This window comes from Saimiri boliviensis, chromosome 11 (assembly GCF_048565385.1).
Source record: "Saimiri boliviensis isolate mSaiBol1 chromosome 11, mSaiBol1.pri, whole genome shotgun sequence".
NCBI classification, from domain to species: Eukaryota; Metazoa; Chordata; class Mammalia; order Primates; family Cebidae; genus Saimiri; species Saimiri boliviensis.
This window is the reverse complement of record NC_133459.1, coordinates 55,710,074-55,734,720: the sequence shown is the minus strand read 5'-3', so window position 1 is coordinate 55,734,720 and position 24,647 is coordinate 55,710,074. Positions and strand designations below refer to the sequence as shown.

The following is a 24,647-nucleotide window of genomic DNA, read 5'->3' as shown; positions in this document are numbered from 1 at the left end:
CAAATGATTCGTCTTCCTCAACTTCTCAGGTAGTTGGGACCACAGGTGTGCCCCACCAGGCCTGGCTTATCCCTTGCTTATTTTTAAAGAGCATCCTTAAGGGATAGAATGTTCTGTGGGAAACCTTGGTAAATTCCTTAGTGAACATTCTTTAGATCCTCTGAACCTCATAACAGCCCTAATGTAAGTAGGGATTGGCATTCCGTGCTGCAGAAAAGAGAACTGGGGCTTGGAGTGTGAAGGACCTGCCTAGCCTCTGATGGTAGTTGAACCAGGTATGCAGATCACAAGTGAGACTCCAAGTCAAGTGCTCTTCCCAAACTCCATGCCACAGCTACAGCTTCAGCTGATAGAGCCTGGGACATGGATTTTTCTAAGTGTTCTGATATTTTGATGTTTTCCAAAAAGTAATAACAAGGACAATTTTGATAAAGTTTCCCTTTAGTGGGAAAACATTTCCTTTTAAGTCTGTTGTCAACATTCAGTATGTGTATCTGTTGAGAACAATCATATTTTCGTAGCTATTGGGGTATTTTGAGAAGCTGAGTGAGTAAATTGCATAGGGAACAAACTCATGCCTCCCCTGCCAAAAGGTGCAGAATCCTGTTTTCTTTGAAGAATGGCTGTCTTGGTCTGTTTGGACTGCTATAACAGAATACCACAGATTGGGTGGTTTATAAATAACAGAAATTTACTTCTTACAGTCCTGGAGGCTGGAAAGTCCAAGATCAAAGCTCCTGCAGATTCAGTGTCTGTGAGAATCCACTTCCTGGTTCATAGATGGCACCTTCTCACTCTAACTTCACACGGTGGAAGGGGTGAGGGACTTCTCTTGAGTCTTTCCTGTAAGAGCATGACTCTCATCACCTTCCAAAGGCTTTACCTCCAAATACCATCACAATGGGGATTAAGTTTCAGTGGATGAATTTGTGTGTGTGTACAGGGAGCGGGGGCATAAACATTGTCTATAGAAATGGCTAAATTACATTTTCTGAATAATAAACATAATATTAAGAACTACTGACTGAGTATTTGCTAGAACAGGATGGTGGGAAGTTATTTTGTATTAAACCACTCATCCTAACAACATGTTGAGTGGTCGGTGCCATCAATCCACTTTCCTATTAAGGAAACTGTGGCCAGATTAGGGCCAACTTACCCCTTCCTTATAGCAGGCACAGTGCTTCTGGCCCCCACCATATTTTTGAGGTGCCACAAATAGGTTTTCACTTCTTTTAAAATAAGAAAAAGGAAATGGACTTTTAGGATTAAAGATTATCCTTGTCATCATGCCAACACAGTAATGGAATATAAGTTTTTTGATCACATTTTGTGAAGAAAGGAGGCTACGAAAGAAGCCGTGCTCAGGCCCCCTGACTGTCAAATTGTGGGGACCAGGCTAGGGCTCAGGGAAGTTGCAGCTCATTCAAAGCCGTGCAGGAGAGATGGGCAAAGCAGGACCCACACAGACCGAAACCTGTGCAATTTCCTGCCTTACCTTGAGGCCTCATTTTCCATTGGCTTTGCCCCATACTCTCTAGCTTTCAGCCTCAGCATCATTTCCACAGAAACAGTGAGTGCCTAAAAACTGGGGCACTGCATCCTTAATTTTAGCACCCCATCTGCTCCTGGATAACAACAGACAGAAATGCACAAAACCTTATTTTCAGAGAGCCTCATCCCAGCATTCCTGAGTGAGTGTGCAGGCCCACCCAGGGCTTCACGAGAGCAAGCGCTGCCCTGACCTTGTTAAAGTGGACAGTTCAGTCTAGCAGAAGCGCCCCTCCCTGTTCCATTAGGCTGAGTGTGGAACCAGCCACCTGGAACTCTGAGATGATGAGCAAGTGGAGAAACAGGTGGAAAGCAATAGTGCTGGAGTTTGCACACTCCACTGCTGCTCACCAGCCACTGCTGCAAATGAGAACCTTTGGGAAGTTTGGCCTTCATTTCCCTGCACACTGATTGGTCAGCGTGAATAGGGGCCACTTTACATTCAAGGCGCAAGACACTTTCCTCCAGTAAATGGAGTTTTAATAAAGCCTTTGTGTGATTCCGGGTATCACAACAACTAAATCAGATCCTGGATGCATTAGCCTGGACGCTGGTGATGTTTCCTATGTAATATCACTTGTGATGCGACACTTACTACTTTTGGCTGAGTTTATCATCAGGAAGAGGTTTCTAAATTGTTGTAGATGGCATCTGCTTAGATAAAATTATGTGTCCCCTCTTTGAACCTCAGCTTCCACAACGGTAAAATGAAAGGATTAGGTTATTGCTAAACTCTTATCTTGGTCTGGATTTTATTTTTTGAGTGACTGCTAAAGGAGAGACCCCAAGTTAAGGGCTGGGTCCTGTTGGGGGGATCACATGAGATTATGGATGGAACAAAAATGTGTAAATCTTATTCACTTTTCTTTTGGCAGAGAAAAACGACAGTCAGTTACAGAGGAAAAACTGGACTCATGGACTTTAGATACTTCCCCTGTCCCTGCCACAATACTAATATTGCAAGATAAATATTAATAGTAACATTTCAGAGATGAGAAATTTAGGCCACGGAGGTTAAGAAACCATAAAGTTTAGTGCCAGGGATTAAGTTGAAGACTAACTTAACCTTGAAGCCTTCATTATTTTTACCATCACCATCATCATGTTTATTGCCATTGTATTATAGTCACATTGACAAGAAAGACGTATTTACATAGACAGTAGCACAGACAGAGTCGATATCAAGTTATATTGGCTTGAGTTAAGGTGTCCACTGATGACCTTTGCCTGGATATAGATTGTGTAGGAAATAAAGGGTGTCGGACATTCTCATTGATAGAGCATCCAGAAAAGTTAGTTAACTTTCTCTTGAGAGTTAAACTCAATCTTCATTTATTGGGAGCAAGGTCCAGGGCCATAAACACAGGCTCACCAAGGTAACTGAATTTCTTTCCTCCTCTTCAGACAGGTTGCAGGCAGGAAGTTCTGTGTGTGTGTGTGTGTGTGTGTGTGTGCATGCGTGTGCACACGGTAGTTGGCAGGGTGGTGGGGAAGAACAAATTCTATCATTATAAGTCAGCTACAGAGTTTGAAGCCTGATTTTTTTCCTTGTCACAAAGCTTGACTTTCTAAGCTTGGGGAATTTGATGATTCAGACGGCTGCCTCAGTTTCCCAGTGTGCTCAGGCTTCAGGAATCCAAACTTATCAAGTCTGTGGAGACGCCTAGAGAAGCAGGGTAGGTTTAATCTTGCCACCCTAAGATTGAGCTTTGTCTCCGTGTGGGACTGCTCAGCAGTCATGATGAGATGGTGCACTTCGTTCCGTTGTCCCACTTAGCCCACTATGTCATTAGAACAGTGACAGCCATTATGAGGCCATGTGGCCCTTCTAATGCCGGGTGACACAGCTGTCGTTTTCTTGGGGCCATCACATGAGCAAATTGGAGCAGTGGGCTTTTGGAGTCACATTTTCAAATCTGAGTTCCGCTTGTCTGTCAGTGTGGCTGTCTATCATCTATCTATTTTTTTAGAGATGGGCTCTTGCTTTGTCACCTAGGCTGCAGTACAGTGGCACTGTCATCATCAGTGCAGCCTCCAATTCCTAGGCTCATATACACCCCAACCTCAGTCCCCCAAGTAGATGGGATTACAAGCGTAAACCACTGTACCCATCTCTCTATTTGTATTTTCTTGAGCAAGAACTTTAACTCTCTGTGTCTAAGTTTCTTATCTTTGACATGGAAATAAAACTATTAAACCCATGTGGTTTTTCTGCAGAGAGATGGCAATAGCATTTTGAAGTCATCTCACTACAGTGATGGGAGCAGGGTTAGTGGAATAGATGAACTATGATGATGATGATGATGATGATGATGATGATGATTTACAAAGGAGGAAAAGGAGCCTCACAAAAGTTTTCCTTTCCCAGGCTTGCACGGGGAGTGACTGGTGAAAGCCCTAGCCTTCTGGGTACAATTGCTTACTTACTGCCAGACTATGAGCCACTTAGCAGCAAGGACCTTGCCATGCTTTTCCTCTCCAGGGCCTGGCTCTGGCATTCACTTTATTGATCTCATCCTTGACTTCTTTTGCCTTCTCCTTCATGTCCCACACTAGCATCTCCACTGTTCTTCGATGAAAGTGCTTGGCTCAGAGTTTTTGGGGCTTGCTGTTCCCTCTGCCTCAAATGCTCTTCCGCCACATCTCTGCATGGCATGCTCCTTCACCCTCTTAGAAGTTTTGCTCCAGCATCATCTCAGTGTGGACTTTGCTAACTACTTATGAAAAAGACGTCCTCCTCTCCAGCACTTCTTATAGCCCTCTCATCCTTATTTTTCTTCATAACGTTTACCAACATCTGACATACTATATACTTGATAGACTCGATTGATTTATTGTTCACCAACCTTCACTAAACATAAGTTGTGTCCTCAGAACTAAACAATGTATGGAAAACAGCCCACAGTCTGTAAATTACACTATGCATTGATTGAAAGAGTAAATAAATGTTTGGAGAGGCAGGGGTCTGTGCATGAATGCCTCTTGCCCTGATGATGTTTGTGGCAGAACATTTAACTGCATCTCCCCATGTGATTGCTCCTTGCCAAACCCCTTCTCTGGAGATCACTGAAAGTCACTAATTGTGATCTCAGCTGTGTACTTTGTCCTTCCTTCTTTGTGGAGTGTCTTTGAGTTCCCACAAGGGCCAGGAGAGCTGTCTGTTCTGGAGCTTTTCTCTGCAACATGATCAACATGGGTAATGTAGTATTTAACTTCATATATTTTTTATCTCTGAGTACAGCTATTTATTAGAAATTAATTCACCTAAGTTGTTGAAGTTGGTTTGTTTTCTGCTGCTAAGTTATTTCTTTTGTGTCTGAGTTCTGTCTCGCCTGTGCCTGAAGTTCTAGGAAAATGTTTTTTAGAATGCTAGAAAACATTGAGTTTTGGTTAAGTTATGTTACCTGAGTTTTGGTAAATTATGTTCTGTACAAAGGGCACCTTCTAAAGTGTGGGCAGAAGTCTTATCCTTTAATTCCTTTAAAAGACTCTTTTATGCTTTTTGAAATGTTTAAAAATAACTTATTCTTGGAGTAGAAGTCCTATAAAAGTTAATGAAGTTAGAAATTGCCTAATAATACAAATCATATGGAAGTTATGAATGATGGGCTCAGTGGATCACAGTGGTGTCAGAAATGGACTAAAGATCAGGTGACCTAGCTAATTGATCTGTGTAACCTATTCATTGCATGACTACAGGCAAAGCATTTGATCTTTCTAAGATACTATTGTTCATATGCAAAGTGAAGACTCTAGGCCGGGGTTGTCTGATCTTTTAGCTTCCCTGAGCCATGTTGGAAAAAGAAGTATATCCTTGGGCCACACATAAAATAAACTAACACTAACAAAAGCTGATGAGCTTAAAAAAATAAAAAACTCATAATATTTTAAGAAAGTTTAAAAATTTGTGTTAGGCCTCATTCAAAGCCGTCCTGGGCTACCTGCAGCCTGCAGGCTGCTGGTTGGGCAAGCTTGCCCTAGGCTACAGGTCCAGCTGATATCCAAGTTTCTTTTCATCTTTTTTTTTTTTTTTGAGACGGAGTTTTTTTTTTTTTTTTTTTTTTTTTTTTTGCCCGTTACCCAGGCTGGAGTGCAATGGCGCAATCTCAGCTCACCGCAACCTCCGCCTCCTGGGTTCAGGCAATTCTCCTGCCTCAGCCTCCTGAGTAGCTGGGATTACAGGCACACGCCACCATGCCCAGCTAATTTTTGTATTTTTAGTAGAGACGGGGTTTCACCACGTTGACCAGGATGGTCTCGATCTCTTGACCTCGTGATCCACCCCCCTCGGCCTCCCAAAGTGCTGGGATTACAGGCTTGAGCCACCACGCCCGGCTGTTTCTTTTCATCTTTAAAACGCTAGACTGGACGCATAAAGACTTGTATCTTAGCTTGGTTATAGCTACTTACTAATACTAGAGCCCTGGGTAAGTCGGTTTCCTTTCCAGAGACTCAGTTTTTCAGTCTTTAAAATGACCACTGAGATTCCTATTTTGTGTTTTTCTGAGGGTATTGAGAGAATTTCATCTGGACACTTGGATGGGAAAGGACTTTTTAGCCATACAGTCTTATTGTTATTAGAAGCCATTTCTTATTACTGTGATTTCGTGGCAATATGCCACCAGAATAGTTGGAGAAAAGTTAGAAGATGAAAAGTCAGTGGACATAATACTGATGATTTTTAAATTGTGCTTTTAAAACCTATTGGGTTTTTGTTTCCCTTTTGATTTTTTTTTATTTTAAACCCCACTTTACATCTTAAGTTCTTGACTTGAGCTTTGGGAAAGTATTCACAGCTTTCATACAATTTTTCAAAGGAGTATTTGATATACCAATTTTTTTCAACTCTGTGATTTTCTGTGGTTGTTTCCCCATGGAATTCCTGAGAAGAGATCTTTTCATGCTGCTTCTGATCATATATCCATTCCTTCTTGCATGGACATTAACTGGTAATACCTAGAGAATCACTGATGTCAAGAGAATGACTGTTTGCAGGACTATCTGGCTGCTTTCTGGAAACTGAAAGCTAATGGGCACCTAATCAAGGCTGGTTCATTTTTTAGGAATAACCCAGTTAAAAATCTGGATTAGCTGACCCTGACCTACTACTTTGGCTCTTGGAAGCCATTTAGTATTCTCTTATCTTTATTTTGGTCTTTTTAATCTCTAAAGAATACTTCTAAGTTAGACTGTATTTTTTTTTTTTTTTGAGATGGAGTCTTACTCTGTTGCCCAGGCTGGAGTGCAGTGGCATGATCTCAGCTAACTGCAACCTCTACCTCCCAGGTTCAAGCAATTCTCTTGCCTCAGCCTCCTGAATAGCTGGATTACAGGCACGTGCCACCACACCTGGCTAATTTTTGCATTTTTAGTAGAGACAGGATTTCACCATGTTGGTCAGGCTGGTCTTGAACTCCTGACCTCATGATCCACCCACCGCGGCTTCCCAAATTGCTGGGATTACAGGTGTGAGCCACCGCTCCCAGACTAGACTGTAAATTTTAATGAGCAAAGGTTGAAGTTCCTCCAGAGGAGGGAAAAAGGATTATTATTCAGGTTAGTGACCCCACAGCTCTCATCAGGTGTCTGGGCAAGGGTGCAGAGATGCAGGCAGAAAGGGAAGGAGGGTGTGGCCTAGATTCAGCAGACAGGAAAGGGGGTGTGGTCTAGATTCAACTGACAGGAAAGGGTGTGGCTTAGATTCAACACAAGGAAAGAGAGGGTATGCCCTAGACTCAGCAGTTAGAGAAGGTGGTGTTGTGTGGGAAGTGTGTTCTAGATTCAACAGATGGGGAAGGAGGTGTGGTCTCACCAGCTGGGGTGGAGTGAGGAAGATTGTGGGCAACTCACTAACAACAGGTCCTGCTCTTTCACTGTCATTCAGGATGGCAGTACCTGTACTAGGGCTGATAATCTAATTAAGGAAGCCTAATAGAGAGCCAGGAGTTAGGTGGTGTTTACAAGGTACATAAAAGATCTCGGACTCAAAAGGCATGGAGTCCAGTGCCATTTAGCTGGAAAATCTGTGGCTTATATCATCTCCAACCATCGTAAAATGGGGACAGCACCACGAAGAAGAAATGAGAATACGAAAGAGAAGGTATTTGGCAAACCGAGACAGTCGCCAGAAAGGAAATGTCAAATGAGTGCACAGACAGAGGGAGATTGGAGGAAACTGCGAGACCCTTTCCTTTCACTGTCGCTATGTTCTGACAAGGTCTGCTGTCTTCCTGTTAAATGGGAGGTGAGTGCGGAGTGGAGAAAGCGAGTTGTTTGGGCCTCAGGCCTCAACCTGCCCTTGAAGCCTGCACCAGTTCACCTTTACTACCCTGCAGAGAAGGCAAAAGCAGTTAATGATAAAATGTCAGAAAGGCACTTGGAGGCTTTTAGAAATTCTCACCAGGTGGCGTGGGGGGCTAGGGAAGGAGTAGCAAGGGGTGGGGAGGTTGGGGAGGGATAGCTTTAGGAAAAATACCTAATATAAATGACGGAGGGATGGATGCAGCAAACCACCATGGCGTGTGGATACCTATGTAGCAGACCTGCATGATCTGCACATGTACCCCAGAAATTAAAAAAAAAAAAAATTATCACCAGGTAAGATTGCACACACATAATATCAAATATACAGGGCTGCCATGGTTGCATTATTATTTTATTGTTTTTATTATTAGTAAAACTTTATCCAAAGAGTTCATTTCAAAAAATGTTGTTGGATATGCTTAAATAAATGACCATAATATTTCTTTTAAAATTTCACATAAGAGAAGGCTACCCAGAAGCCTTGTACTTGGCAAGCAGAAATTAATGTTAACTGTTTTCTGAGTTTACCAAGTGCTTGCCTGAACAGACAGGGAGACTAGGGGCACTTCTTGTGGGTGTGATGAGTTGTGAATTTCAATATAAGATGTCTGAAAAAAAAAAAGTCTGTTCTAAGAGAGAAAAGAAGTTTCCGAGTGTTTGACAAAACAGACTTTTTTTTTTTTCTTTCGTTTTATTCAAATCAGTCTTCCCAAACATTCAGGGAGCAGAGCTTTTTGTTTTTTGTTTTGTTTTGTTTTGTTTTGTTTTAAATACTTTAAGTTCTGGGATACATGTACAGAATGTGCAGGCTTGTTACATAGGTATTCATGTGCCATGGTGGTTTGCTGCACCCATCAACCTGCAATCTCCAGTAGGTGTTTCTCTTAATGCTATCCCTCCCCTAGCTTCCCACCCCTGGACGGGCCCTGGTGTGTAATGTTCCCCTCCCTGTCTCTGTTCTCATTGTTCAACTCGCACTCGTGAGTGAGAACATGGGGTGTTTGGTTTTCTGTTCCTGTGTTAGTTTGCTGAGAACGATGGTTTCCGGCTTTATCAATGTCCCTGCAAAGGACATGAACTTATCCTTTTTTATGGATGCATAGTATTCCATGGTATATATGTGCCACATTTAAACTAAGGGAAAAAAATAGGAATGTGGGGATTTCAAAGATTTTGTGATTTTATTTATCAGCTAATATATATGTGGAGCTTTCTTGCATCTTATTAACCCAAGGGCAAAGGAAGATGCAAGAGACATAGAAGACCATCTGTGCCCTCAGATGGTCTTCAGGCTCCTCAAGGGACAAGATATAGATAGATAAGAAATGACCATTTATGAAGGCAGTATGGTTTTGTGGAAACATTGTGATATTTTGAATCAAATACACTTGGATTCTAGATCTGGATTCACCATAGGAATGGGACCTGAGACTTGATACCTCATGACTTCTGTGCCTGTTTCCACTACTACAAAATGGGAATAATCATAACTTACCTTCTCAGATTGTAAAGATGTTCTAGCATGAGGAATGTACATTGCTTAGCACAGAATGTAAAGCCTAGTAGGTTCTCATGAATGTAGTTGTTTTCATTTCTTCATTTCTCCCTTCTGTTTTATGATCTGTTACAGTAGACATAGAGGCATGTGGTTCCTTGGGAATTTTGAAGAATATAGGCTGCGATAGGAAATTCCTCCTGGAGCAGGAGGGCTTCACCTGGGCCTTTGGCTGTCTTCTGCCTGCCCCTCCAGGGGCTCTCACTGCCCTATTCTCATGCTCTGGAAGCTGACCCGTGTGGACTGCATCCATCCCTCTTTCATCTGTGGGCCTTCTGACCCTTTGGCCACTTATGGGAACTAGCCAGTGCTGGGTCCTAGCAGGAGGCTAAGGAGCAGGAAGTCTCTGTGTTTTTGATCCCCCTTCCAGCTTCTTTCTCCCTGCTGGCTTGCCTTAGGTTTGCTGCTTCCTAGAATGAAGGTTACTGCTCCTTTTTAAGGAACTGTCTCTGCAAGGTTCCCTCCCAATCTAGTAGCCCCTTCCTCCTCTCATCCTTTCAGGCCTAGGAAAGGTAACAGTTCTGCTCTTCTCTCCCTGGGACGCTCCACTGTCCTTTGGGGTTTCTCTTCAACCCATTCCACTCATGTGTAAATCATCTCTTTATAAGTCTTCTGAAATAATGTGAATTTGTCTTGAGTTTCCTGTTGGCACCTCCAAAGGTGAGCTGAGTTCGAACAGGTGAGGAAGTGTGGTGTTGAATAACCAAGGTGCACTCTGTGACCAACAAGCTATTGTCTTCCCTTAGCTTGTATTTTACATGAGGATGCTGACCTGAGTTGTGAGTTTGGGGAGATAATGCTGAACTAGAGCCTGAAGATTGGACTAAGTGAACATAACAGATTTCACATCATAGGAGAAATAAGTTTTTTGGTATTAATAATTGTTTCCTAATTCATTTTGAGAAGTATGCATTAAATAATCAACAGTTATATGGTACAGCAAATAAATATCAGAAATACCGTTCTTTTCATTCCGAAGAAGTATATGCAAATGGAATAGAGGGGAGGGAAGGCAAACAACAGGTAATGAACACCTTCTCTAGTACCAAGCAATTTGCATATATTACCTGATTTATTCTACCCAGCAACCCTTATGGGCGAGGTACCAACTTCCCAGCTTTCCAGAGGTACAGAGGGAGGCTCAAAGACTTCAAGAGGTTTGCCAAAGGTCGCATATCTGGGACTTGGTGGAGCCACAGTTTGAAATCCGAGGGCAAGTCCGTGAGACAGTGATGCTCATGGCTTTTCTTTGCCAGACACCACGTAACAGTGGTGTAGTTTGGATCTGGGTCCCTGTCCAAATCTCATGTGGAATTGTAATCTCCAGAATTAGAAGTCGGGCCTCGTGGGAGGTGACTGGATCATGGGCCACAGTGGATTTCTCGTGAGTTGTTTAGCACCATCCCCTTAATACTGTCTTCACAGTAGTGAGGGAGTTCTCAGGAGACTTGATTGTTGAAAAGATGTGGCACCTCCCCCACCTTCTCTCCTGCTCCTGCTTGCACCATGTGAAGTGCCCGTTTCTGCTTAACCTTCCCTTCTGCTGTGAGTAAAAGCTCCCTGAAGCCTCCCCAGAACCATAAGCCAGATAAACCTCTTTTCTTACAAATTACCCAGCCTCAGGTATTTCTCGATAGCAATACAAGAATGGGCTAATACAACCAGTGATATGTTTAAGAGTTCAGGTGACAGGCACAGTTATGTGCATCAGAGCAGGAGCTTCAGGCTGTTTGTGGTAGGCCCCCACATTAAGGAGGAATATGGCATTTTAAGGCCACGCACAGCAGTAAGACACAGGGGAGTTTTTCTGGAGTCAGGAATAGCTGTAGAGCCTGGCCTCATGGAGACTGGGTATGACTTTCTAACAGGAAGAATCCTAGGTCTCTCTTGGGATTGGGTATCATGTTGTTTCCGCTGCACAGGATTTTGTTTGATCCTTGCCATTGGGTACCTTCAGTTTCTACTTGTACTGAAAATGTCTCTTTCCCCTTCTAACTCACCTGTTTTTTTTTCTTTACCTAGTGGCTTCTGCCAGTCCTCACTTCTGCTAACTCACAGCTTCTGCTAAGTCTTGGCCTTGCTGTCTCCTAGCTTCTCCCTGTTAGCAATAGCTTCTGTACTTCTGGTCTCTCTACCAGTGGACAGAGTCTGTATTACCAAATTCAAATTCTTGAAAGAGAGAATATGCATGTCGTCTTATATATCCAACTTGGACATGGTTCTTTCTGCCAGGCTGAGTTGTGACTCCTGGCCAGGCAGCACTTTGTCCTTGGGGAGGGAACTGTCCCAGGCCCAGTCAGCTGGGACTCGTATGGGGCTAAGGGCAGAGCAGGCAGCAGGGCAGCAACACGTACAACTCCTTTGCCGTGTGATGGACAACATGTTCACAGGCTCCAGAAGTTAGAGAGCAGGCATCTGTGGGGTCACCATTCTGTCCACCATTATCTGCCCTCCCACCCCAAAGATCCACATTCATCCTTCATGCAGTATATATTTCCCCCATCCCAAGATCTCTCTGGTCTTATATGTTCAAAACCTCGAATGTCATCTAAATCTCAGGAGGTCAGAAGCCCCAGTTTTCATTGTCTCAGTCATCTACACCAGGTTCCAGTGATTAGGGCTTGAGCATCTTTGTGGAGGGGCATTTTTCTGCTTTCCACCAGCACTTCCCACTATGAGATAAATATTTTATGTGGATTACATCATTTAATAGTATAGTCAGATGCAGTAAGTATTCATAGTCATCGCATTTTGCAGTGAACACATTCAGGCGCGGGGAGTTAAATAACATGCCCAATCCCACCCAAGTAGTGAGAGGAGTGATGCCAAGTTCTCTTAACCTTTATTCCTCTGTTTGCCAAACTTGGCTGCATTTTAGAATGACGTGGGAAGCTTTTAAATCTCCTTGTGTCAAGCTGGGTGCATTGTTGTGCACCCGTAATCCCAGCTATTTGTGAGGCTGAGGTTGGAGGCTGCAGTATGCTGTGATTGTACCACTGCACTCTATTCTGAGCAACAGAATGAGACTCTGTCTCTAAAACATAAAATTAAAAAAAAAAAAAATCCCAGTGCCCATGCTTTACCTGAAAGCAATTAAGTAAGAATCCCAGGGATGGGTGTCAGCTCCTCAGGTCATTCCAGTGTGCAGCAACACTCGGGAGCCGCCCACTGTGCTCTTACTCATAGAGGTATGGTGTGCAGGGAGTGAGCGCAGGTGGGTGGTCAGGGAAGGCTTCCTGGGCTAGGGAATTTGGGTTTGTAGTGGTTTGCAGGGTGAAACAGTGAGGAGGCTTTTCTGTGTTGCTGATTTGCTCCTTACTTTCCAAGTGTGATCGAATTTTTATGTTTTTGTGAGATGGTTCATAAATACATTCACAAATCGGGAAACAACAACAAGAAGACATCCTTTGTCAGAGCATCCGTTCTCATTTATGGCTTCAGGAAAACATGGTTATCGCTGTTTGCGTGTGCTTTTTGTCAGGGAGATAATTGTGGAAATTGGGTTGCTTCCCGTCAAGCGCAGATCCTTTTGTGGAGAAAATTTGAGCCATCCATGTATCCATTTTACAGTAATTGAGATTGGGCTAGCAAATCATCAGCGAGCTAAAGGAAGATGATAGCCCTTTTTGTCAAAAGGAAGGTGGTAAAAATTTGATGTTTGAGGAGAGCGACAAGAAAAAAAGCAGGTTATCAGTGATGAGAGAAAGCCTGCCACCTGTCTCTCCCTTCCTTCCAGAGGAAGAAGGTGGCATCTATTAGCAGCACCTCAAGTGGGGCCAGTGGGCAAGGCTCTTATAGGAGGAATCTACTGATGCTCGCTGGGACCCAGACAGCCACTGAGATGTGGATGGCTGCAGGATGAGCCCCTGCCCAGGTCCACTCTTGAAGCGGGGCAGCTTGGGGACATCTGTTCCACTAGCTAGGCTTGCTACTTAACGGGTGTTGCTTCTGTTCTCTTTCTGATTGTCAACTTTGAAGATAATGAAATGCAGCTTGTGGAAGGGAGAGTAAATAATGGCGGTATATATTTTAGGTAAATCAGCAGGTGAAGCTGCCAAATGTGGCATTTGTTTATTTAAAATCCCCTTCACAAGGAGGCCAGCATTAAATACATGTCTTTTCTCCCTGCGAGACCCCAGGGAATAGCAGTAGTTCACGTTACTCAAACACTCTGTGGAGGAAACAGGGATGAGTACAGGGTGTTCAGTCTCCAAGAGCAAATAAACACTGTGCCTGCCTTCCCTCCTCTGGCTGGTGTGGAGCAGGGTTAAAATGAGGAATGACGTCTGGCTAAAAAGGCCAATGAGGGAGGCGCCCCTTTAGAATCTCTGTTTTGGGGAGCAGGTGTGATGGGCACCTGAGGTCAGACCTAGCCCTGGGAGGCCGTATCTGTGGCCAGCCCTTGATTAATCTCCCTCTGTACCTCCAGCATTTACAGGGTCTGTTTCCAAAGAGTCAGTGTTTAGGAAATGTGTGTTGATCTGATTTGATTGACAGAACCTGTGATTCAAAGACTATGTTCCGAAGGAGTTGGGTATGCTTTCTACCTTTGTTTTGAAGATGCATTTTTATCTAGGGCCTCTTTGGAAAAGAAAATGGAAGCGCATGTGCTTGTAAACTTACTCCCTTCATGCGGCAGTCTTTTGCTTGGCGGACAGTCCCCGGGCCCTTCCTGGACAAGCACCATTTTGTAAGAACATAATTGCTCCCCTGTTATCCCACTGTGGTGGCCCCTGTCACCTGTGAGTAGTCAATGAATCAATGAATAATTTTTGACGTCTCCACCAGGGTATGAATTTTTGAATATGGTTACCTACGTGTGCTACCGTTAATCTGCATAAACAAACTTGTATTTATTTTTATAGATAAAAATAATCTTAGGCATTGTAGAGTTTGGTTTCTCCACCCGGTGGATTTTCTTAGGGGCCTCCTTGAGTTGTACACCACCGGGTTTACAGGACCCCTTCCAAGTGCCTCACTGCCAGGGTCTGAGTTCAGGCCCCCTGCAGTCTGTCTGGCCTTTGTCTCCTTCTGCAGACTTGAGACTTGCCTCTTGTTACTACCCAGCCATGATGAACTGAATTCCTAGGATTGATTGTCTTCTCTCTGTTTCATGCTATCATCCAAAGTTTTTCTTCATAAGGTGACTAACATGTACTAGTCTTCCTGAACTTTGTTCAAGGATCTCCTCTTCTCAGAAGTCTTCCATCTGCGCCCCCATTGTTAACTCACCCCATCCTGTAGCATCTCCAGGTTGACACAGCGCCTACCCTCTACATTTTTGAGAATCCTGTGATTTCTCTCATACTGACTGTTAACGCACCATGCAATCACTGTCTCTTTTTGCCTCTCTAACGATCTGAGTTCCTTGCAGTTGGGATGACATCATCTTTATTTCTTTCTCAGCATCTAGAACAGTGGTCTGTCAAAGAATCAGTGTTTAATAACTACTTGTTCAATGAATGAGTGGATTTGCTTCCTTATTTAAATATCTGTTGCCAGCCAGTACAACATGGCGGGCCCTGTGCAGGGGGCTGGTGTGGATCAAAGGTGTATAGGGCACATTCCCACTCAGGTTTGGGACAGTTTAAGGCCTGCTGGGGAGATAGATACACAGCTCTGTGATAGGGTAGAGAAAAAGAAGATGAGGGGAGAAGAAGAGTATGAGCGGAACACAAGGCAAGCAGCTGTGATATTTTATATAGCTTTGTGCATTCTGGTCTCCTGCAAGCCCAGTGAGGTAAAAAGGCATTCCCATTTTATAGATGAAGAAATTGAGGCTGAGGCTGGTTAAAGAGCTTAAAGTCCTAAATTTCCCTAGGCAGTCAATGGTGGAGTCAGGCAGGCTTCCAGCCCATCCCCTTGGACAGCTTGCTGCTTTAGATTCTGCCAACTACTGATAGATGTGTTTTAGTAAAATTAGAGGTGAGAATTTTAGAAGGTTGGATGTAACTGGGGTCCCAAGTATTGAAAACACTCACTAATGGAATTATTTTAGGTTTATACACTTGTTTTTTTCTGATACCCTAAGAGTTTATGTAATGAATTTTCATGGTGCTATAAATACTTAATGAAACTATGTGATCCATTAGTTAAATGAAATGTTCCTAAGTATGCCATGTTCCTGTCAAATAAATTCCTTTAATATTGCTAAAACCTGGTTCTGGCTTTTGTTAGCTTCGAGTTTGATTACAGAAACACATTGTGTTCCCTCCCTGTTTGCCTTGCCAAAGATTAACTGATGTCTCAATAACAAGACTGCTGCCTTCTGGAACATAGCGTTTTATTTTTCCAAAAATACTTTTCACATAAATTTATGAGATTATTCTATTGTCCCATTTTACAGATGAGTAAACTGATAAAAATATTAGTTTGTTTAATTCTATATTTTACTCTAGGAAAGTTAGACCATCAGATACTGTATAGCAAGATCCCACTTATTTATCTTTCAATTTAATTACTAAAAAGAATATACGCCTTGTTCATAAACAACTTAAATGAATTTGCACCACATTGTTTGGACCCTATTTAAAATTATTATATTAGTTTTATGATCTCAGCATACAGTAAGAGACATGGAACATTCTCTTTTGGAATTTTATGGAGACATTGTTTATGTTAACATCTGTGATACCAGTGTCAATTTCATAAAAGCTGATAGTTTTCTTTCTCTACTTCTGGCCTGAAGGGAAAAAAAAGTTGTATAGACTTTACGAAATTGTAACTGAGCATATTTCTCTCTTTGCTTTGGCTTCTGGGAATCTCATAGCCAAATATATAGCCTATCTACTACAACTATATCAGTGTTTTTAGTGTCTTATTCTTGCTTCTGCCTTCATCTTCATTTCTAATTCTTTGTGTCTCTTTGCTCCAGTTTTCTCATTTATTTAGTTTATCCTATTAGAGAAAATAGCTCTCTATAAATTGCTTAAAATTGTTGTTTTTTTTTAAATAATGTGTGGTAAATATAACAATGCCATGTAATGAAGATGAGCTGTTAGGCTCAGATAGGTCTCCCATATTTGTGATTTGTTTTCTCCCCTTTCTTGTTACAGTTTTGGCAAGAGAGCTTTGATTAGGTCCACGCTAAGGTTGTAAATCTATCAGTTTTGTGAGCTTCAAAGTTTTAAAGCTAGGGATATGTCCTATCAGTGTATTATTTTTCTTGAAAGGTTTGGGCAAAGTAGATGATGGTTGTACATCTGCTGCAATGATGGTGGTCCTTTATTAGCAGAAAGATATAGCATCTCTCAATATTCTGCCAAAAGTTTCTATAGCAGTTGTATCTCTCACATCCACGGCAGCTTTGCGGACCTGCTATCACTGGGTTCCAGAAAGGCTTTACCTTTTCCTGTTGTCTTGATCCTGAAAAGATCAAATATGCAGCATGAGGACATTTTAGGCATTTTCCAGATTGTCTTGGTCAGATCAGATAATCTTTGATGTACTAAAAAAAAAAAAAAAAAAAAAAAAAAGATTGACAGGTTAATGACATGGTCCCAGGAATGGAGAGGAAAATACTCTGCAAAAGGCCTACTCAGGCTGAGTAATTAAAGGAACCTGCAGGGCTCCAGCACGCAGGAACATGAAATGTCTGTGTCGGCATAGAATACAGCCTAGAGAGGAAGTTTAGAGCTCAGGAAGAAAGAACCCTGTTCCATACACCCTTGGTCCATCTTCTGCCGAGTTGCGCAGTCTGGGGAGATACAGGGTGGAGGTGGAATCTGTAATCAGAACTGGCAGCCGTAAACTACTTTTAAACTCAGCTAGCCTTGGGAATTAGAAAGCATGCCATCTAGGGAGCTGGAATGAGTTTGAACTTAGGAGAAAAGTGAGGCCAGAGTTTACTTAGTCACATACTTCCTTGTGCTAGAGTTTGAGCTAGGCCTTTTTTTTTTTTTCTTTTTCTTAATTTGGAAATAATCTTATGATTACAGGAAAAAGTATAGGAATAAGAATATGCAAAGAACACCCCATGCTCTTTACTTAGATTTACCCATTGCTGATATTTCATCTTACTTGATTTATCATTTGTGCATTTTCTCTCTGTGTATATTAACACACATATGCTTGCACATACATGAATTTTTTTCTGAATCATCTGAATGTAAAGTGTACATGTATTGGCCCTTTATTCCTGAACATGTAGTGTGTTTCCTAAAAACAGGTATACTATTTCATATACAACCACAGGAAAGTCTGCAACTTAAACAAATTTACCATTGATGCAATATGTTCACATCATTTGCCATTCAGATTCAGATTTATCAGTTGGCTCAGTAATTTTGGAGGGCTAACGTTTCTTTTCTCTCCAGTACAATATCCTATATAGATATGACATTTGATTGTTTTTGCTGCTTCATTTCTTTTAATCTAAAATATTTCCACAGCTTCTCTTTGTCTTTTATTACATTTTCAATGAATACAGCTCTCCCCTTCCCATTTTTTAAATGCCTGATCTGATTAGATTCCTGGCCAGAATACTACACAGTACCGCATAGTGATGTTGTGTTCTGCTCGGGGTATCACACGCTCTCCATCTGCCCCTGTTTGTTGATGTTAATTTTCTTAACAAGATTTTGTCCAATTTCTCCGCTATGTAATTATAAAGTTTCTCTTGGAACTGATAAACAATAAATGCAAAGACAGTTTAAAAACTGCGAATACTCTGCTTCTTATCAAAAATGTTTCCCTGGACTTGGCATCTGGTGGTGATTGTTGCCTGACCTGTCTTTACTCATGCCTGTAAGATGTTGATTTTATAACTCCAGTACTCCCTTGGTATTTCCTGGTCAGCACCTGTTTTGCTATAAGCAAGACAGCCTTCCATTCTTAACCAATTTGTTTGTCTGTCTGTCATCAGTATCGATTTGTGGATTCCTATTTTTTCAATGGTTTGTCATTTATGACCATCCTTGATTATATTGGTATTTAAATCATTCCTGATTAGCCTGGTGAGAATTCTTTATGATGACTTCTGTGTCCTTTATAAAATTCCCTCATCATTTTTTGTTTTGAGTACTTAATTTCTGGAATAACACGGTATTTCAGGCTCATTGTGTACCTGCCATGCGCCAGCTCTGAAATAATTCATTTTTCCTAATAAGCCTTGGTTTCTTTTGCAGGAAAATGATAACAGAAACCAAAATCTAAGTATTGGGTGTCTCGTTGTTGCTTGGGTATCTTTGCTTCTAGGCCCTTTTAGTAGATAGAGATAGGAAATAGTTGCACATCAACACGTACATACATTCATACCTATACATCTACATACAGATGCATGTATATTCTATAAATCCTGAGTTTACTTTGAAACCTAAAATTTTCAATCCATCGCTTTAGCATTCTTTCCTGCTTTCCCTTCCGTATTTTAACATCTCTTTTCCCATAGGAGAACCTTGGCTCCCAGCAACATCTGTGCATTTACTACTTCGATCCATTCTATAGAACGTCGAAAATAGTTTCAGAATTGCTTTGCTCATAATACCACAGAAAACAAGCCGATAAAAAGACTTTGGTATTTGTTTGCTGCTGCTTTTGCTTCAACTATGCCCAAGAACGGGTGTAAGCCATCCAACTCTGTGTTTATCAGTTATTTAATAAAGTTTTGTCTCCTCTACCTCTTCAGCAAGTGTGCTTAGGATGTCCACTAAACATACAATAGAACTGATTTGCTTCAGTCTGCTTTTAGTTTTAGGTTCCTCCTTACCATCCCTATTAATTTAATTTTTCTCAGATATGTAGAACATTAATATGCTTCCAAACATGGAAATTATGCAAAAAGCTGTACTCTGGGAAGTATCACCCCCTGCCATATCTCCATTACTACCCACTTCCTCCCTATGAAAAAGAACTTCCGTGTTATCTGGTTTGTTTTTGTGAAGATAAAAGATAGCATGCTATAGATTGAGCTAGATTTCTTAGTGCCCAAATCTCATTTATCTTCCAAATCTCAAATACTTGGTGGTGGCGTTCCCATTTTACTACTGAGGAAACTCAGACTTCTTCTGTGTACTGTTAAAAACTTTTGTGCTGGGTTGACATAAAATGAACCATTTGAAAGTGGTATTTCATATAGTTATGTTGTTGTGCAACCCTCACTGCTGTCTGGTTCCAAAACATTTTCATCACTCCCAAGGAAGACCCCATACCCATTAAGTAGTTCTTCAACCTTATGCCCCTCCCCTAGCCCCTGGCAACCACTGATCAGTATTTCATCTCCAAGGATTTATCTATTTTGGATATGTCACATAAATGAAACCATACAATATACAACATATTTTGCCTGACTTGGCTTGTTGTTTTCAAGGTTCATCCGCATTATAGTGTGTATCAGTGCTGCATTTCCTTTTTACCATTGAATAATATTTCATCCTACAAATATTTTGTTTTTCCATTCATCCACTGATCGAAATCTGGGAGGGCTTTGAGTGAAGTTGGAGAGATGAGTGGTTTGTAACTTGCCCTGTGCTGTGCTATTTATTAGCTATGTCGCTTGCACAGGCTCCTAAGCTGGCCTGTGCCTCAGTTTCTTCATTTGTTTAATGCAGATAATAGTATTGGACTCTTCAAGTAGTTGAATGAATTGTATCAAATAATGCCAGAAAAGCTTATAGCAGAGTACTTGGCAAATAGTGGGCCCTCAATAAACAATAGCTGTTTTATTGTAGGATTGTATGAGAAAAAGGGGAAAGAAAGAACACAAATGTGTGTTATAGTATGTGTTTAGTGTGTATTTGTTCTGTTGTAGCTGCTGAACCCTTCATGCTTTGTTTTTAAAAAAAGACGTATCTGTTTTCTCTGCTTTGTGGTTTGGTGTTTTTGGCCCCCACCCCATCACTAAACATGAAATTTTACATTTTCGAAGCAGTTCACTAGACAGAATGTCTGTAGTGGAATGTTACATAATTCACATTTAGATTTGAAGAGCTCATTATAAAAAACCTGACACACTTCAGGAATATTAAATTACTGCAGATTGTGTGAAACAAAGAAATATTATTGAAGCATTTCAAAATTCTAGGCAAGCCTGAATTCAACTGATAGGGCTGCACAGCTTTTACTGGGCAAAATGATTTGAGTTGTCACATGGTTTCTGGCCCTGGAGGACTTTAATCTCCTTAATTGCAAAGAAGCGAATTTCCTAAATAATTTGGAGTTACTTCACGGCATTTGCTCAACCTCTGCCTTTTGGAGAATTAAAGGGGATGCTAGGGTCCACACTGTGGTATATTCCCTCAGTACTGTAGCTTCCTTATTTAAGTTTGTATTCAGAATAGGATGGTGGTTTCTTTTCATTATTGATACAGGGATGTACTTCAGAAATTCACAAGTAATGCTTGTAATACTTGAACATAATCATATTTTGTTGAACAAGCGTCTTTGGAAATAGGAATAGGGAGATATGCTATATTGTGATTTATAAAGTTGAAGAAGAGAAAATGGCTCAAATCCAACCCAGTTTTACACACTGCCTTTAAAAAATTATTGAAAATGTGTAAAATCCATATATTTAAGCTCCTTCCTGAATTTATAGATTAGGCACCTACTGTATCCAAGACCAACATACTACCATTTCCGACAATTCATCCTCAGAAAGCAAAATTAACTTGTATCATTATCCTCTTTTGTAAATGGGAGATGATATAGACTTTCACAGACCACAAAAGCCGTGTGGTCTTGAGCAAGTGGCACAGGAATCTATGTGCCTAATATTTATTAAATGCTTACCAGGAAGCATGCCAGATGCTCTTCCAATCACAATAGGTGTGTGATGACACTTAATTGCCACAGCAGCTTCCCCAGTGGGCACTATTATCTCCATTGTACAGATGAAGAAACTGAGGCAAAGACAGGTTGAGTAACTTCTTCAGATCATGTGGCTTATAAGTGGCTGAAACTGAAGTTATCCAAAAATCAAATCATAAAATAAGTTGAGACAGAGTCTGTTTTACTAGAGAGATCAGGACATCCCTCTGCCTGTGATATCTCTTTGAACTGAACCTTGAGGAGTCAATCGAATGTCAAGGCAGACTTGAGACAAGAGATTCCATAGAAAGATACAAGGAAAAACTGAGCAGATGGGAGAGTGCCTCACCTCCCTGGTTGATTCTGTGCCTCCTTTTACTGGTTTGGTTGTTGATTTCACCCCTCCTTGCTTTTACACATGCTGATCTTTCTGCCTGAAACAACCTTTCATTCATTCATTCATTTTCATTCATTCTACATATATTTATTGAGAAGCTGGTGGTCCTTTCCCTTATCTTTTTGACAGAAACATAAATCTTCAAGATGTCACAGAGTAGGGCTTAAACTCTTTGAAGCTTTATTGACTTTTCCAAGCAAAGATGAATTCTTGTACCTTTCTGCTCCTGGTTGCCTGGTATTTATGCCTGTTTTAGTTTTGGTGACATATGTCTATCGCAGTCCCTTACATAAGTGATACCTCTATTAGACTGAGCTTCTTTGAGGGCAGGAACCAGCCTTTGACTGTGTGCTCTGGGCCAGCATGGTTACATAGCAAATGTCTATTAATGTGAATGAGCTAGTATTTGTACCTGGCCCGTGGAAGATTCTTAGTAAATATTTGCTGCAATAAAATGGTAAATATTATTAATAAATTTAATTATGTTTATACATGACCAAGTTTTGTGATGCTGCAATCTCCCATTGAATGTTGTCTTGGAGACGAGGTGCTGGAAAGGGTATGGGGGCTGGTGGCAAGGTATAGATCGGTGGTACAAAAGTGTTAGGATAAATTCTCATTTTCTATGTACAGTTTCATGGACTTTGTTTTACAAAGATAATTTTCTGTTTTTCTTAGTTGTAGCCTTAGGTTCACTAGATAAAGTACTTTTATTTGGGCCATTTCCTTTTTTAAAAAATAGTTAGCTTATATACAAATAAAACAGGTATCTTTGGATTAAGGTGATAATTTCCTCATATTTAAGCCTTACTACAATTTTATGTGGCTTTTATATTAGACTTTCTGTTAAGATTAACTAGATTGTCGTGATTAAGAGGTTTGGGTCATTATTCTTTTTGAACTGAAACTGGCATTCGAGGTTGGTCGTTTTCGATGAAACTGTTCTAAATCTGGAATGAACTAAGAATTGGCTGCACAATTCAAAGATCCATTTCTAGTAGCTTTTTCTTAATATTTTTCAAAAGTGGAAATTGGTGAAATGTTTACTTTTAATAGAACTCTTAGATATAACTATCAGATAGTCACAGGAAAGGACTATTGTCAAAGAGAATATTGTACATTGGTTTAAATGAGATTGAGTGAGATATTATATGTAAAGCAGTGGCTAACGGCATAGTATATAGTAAATACTACCTGTAAGTGAAGTGGTTGTATTTTCAATATTATCATTATTCTCTTCCTAGCATGGTATCTGAATTTAATAGAATCTAGTATTATTCAATGCATATTTATCAGAGAATGAATGAATGAAATCTGTGTCTGCCTGTTTCTTTCTTTTTTCTCTGCACATTAAATGCTTGTCTGCTTTTATACCTGGAGGAAAAGCTGACATAAAAATTGGCTTGCTGGAAAGTTTCTCAGCCCCGTTTGACACCTTACCCTTGGAGCCCAATTGTATATCAACTCCATGTCCCCTCTGATGCCTGCCAGTGAGGGACAGACCACAGGTCACTTCCATATGATCTGCTTTTGCTGCCAAGGCGCTGATCAAGCTTGGCTGATGGATGGGTGCTCTCTTGTTGGAAATGTCTCCATGGGACTGATCAGGACATACCTTTGCTGTATTTTCTGGTTAGCATCTAGTGATTGAATATAAGAAGCGTAGAAAACAGAGTTGGGTTTTGTCCCTCTTATAAATCTAGACTTTTTTTTTTTTTTCTTTGAGACGGAGTCTCACTCCGTCTTCCAGGCTGGAGTGCAGTGGTGTGATCCTCAGCTCACTGCAATCTCCGCCTCCTGGTTCAAGCAATTCTCCTGCCTCAGCCTCCCGAGTATCTGGTATTACAGGTGCCCGCCACCATGCCCAGCTAATTTTCTTGTATTTTAGTAGAGATGGGGTTTCACCGTGTTGCCCAGGCTAGTTGCAGACTCCTGAGTTCAGGCGATCTGCCCGCCTTGGCCTCCCAAAGTGCTGAGATTACAGGCGTGAGCCGCCGCGCCCGGCCAAATCTAGACTTTTAAACATCTATTTTCAGTTACCTAGTTTGAGAAGCAGTTTTGCCGCTAAGCCTGTCATTCCCTTTGCTGTATAAACCCTGTCAATGCCATCATGAAACCATGGGATCAGTTTTTGCATGAAGACCAAGATTTTGTTTGTATGCTTGCCAATTCACTTTTTAAAAACTTCTGTTTAACTTCATAACAGTGATGATTCTGAATGTTCTCTTGCTTTGATTTGCAGCACTCAAAAAGAGTGAGTGAAATGTGCAGCTCAGAGTGTCGTTTCTGAAGGGAGGAGTCTTTCTCTTGGAGAAGAGTCCTCAATGAGCCTGGCCGAGGCCCGGGATCTGTGTGAAGTGGACTAAGGATTAAGTAGGATGTCAACTGAGACAGAACTTCAAGTAGCTGTGAAAACCAGCGCCAAGAAAGACTCCAGAAAGAAAGGTAGGGCAGAATTTGACCTTTTTATAATGGCTAGTTTTCTGCACAGGAATGAGTTTTTAAATCTCTGGAATGATAAAAAGAAGTATCTTTATGATCGCACTTATTTTTAAATATTTATTTCGTGTGTTTTGTATTCATAATATAATAATGGAATGGTACTTCATTATTCTCCATATAAAATCCAAAACGTTTCTCATAATATACAAAGTTCTTTTGCTTATGCCTTCTATCCATCCCTCCAGCAACATCTCTACCTAACCAACCCCCTTCTCTGTCCCTGTTTACCCTCCAGATGTTCTGTAGTGCATCTTTACCTGTACCAGTAGTTGTCAGACTCTGACAGGACCAGAATCACTGGGAGGGCTTGTTAAAGGAGTCATTACTAATGTCATCCCAAAGTTGCTGATTCAGTAAGTCTGGGGTGGGACTCAAGACTTTGCATTTAAAACAGGTTCCCGGATGATGCCAGTCCTGCTGGTCCAGAGACCCTGCTTTAAGACTTTAAGAATCACTGGAGCTTTAATCCAGCCTGAAGTCCTTTTTTGTTGATCTTTTCTTTTCTTTTTTTTTTTTTTAACTGACTTCTGCTTATTCACAAGGTTTGAATTTAGGAAAGCCTCCTGGGGGGAGCTTTTTCTTACTCCCAAAATT

The 24,647-nt window shown here is 41.2% G+C and overlaps 1 protein-coding gene across 6 annotated transcripts in view; it reads left to right on the top strand.

The window, feature by feature from the left end:
- Positions 1-24,647, top strand: part of DAB1 (DAB adaptor protein 1) — a 1,282,121-nt gene that overhangs the window by 952,991 nt on the left and 304,483 nt on the right. For all 6 annotated transcript variants that reach the window (XM_003921506.4, XM_074380884.1, XM_074380885.1 and 3 more), the window contains one exon: positions 23,794-23,996. In XM_003921506.4, coding sequence (XP_003921555.1) covers positions 23,930-23,996 — 67 coding nt within the window. In that variant the 5' untranslated portion in view covers positions 23,794-23,929. The remainder of the gene's footprint in view (positions 1-23,793; positions 23,997-24,647) is intronic.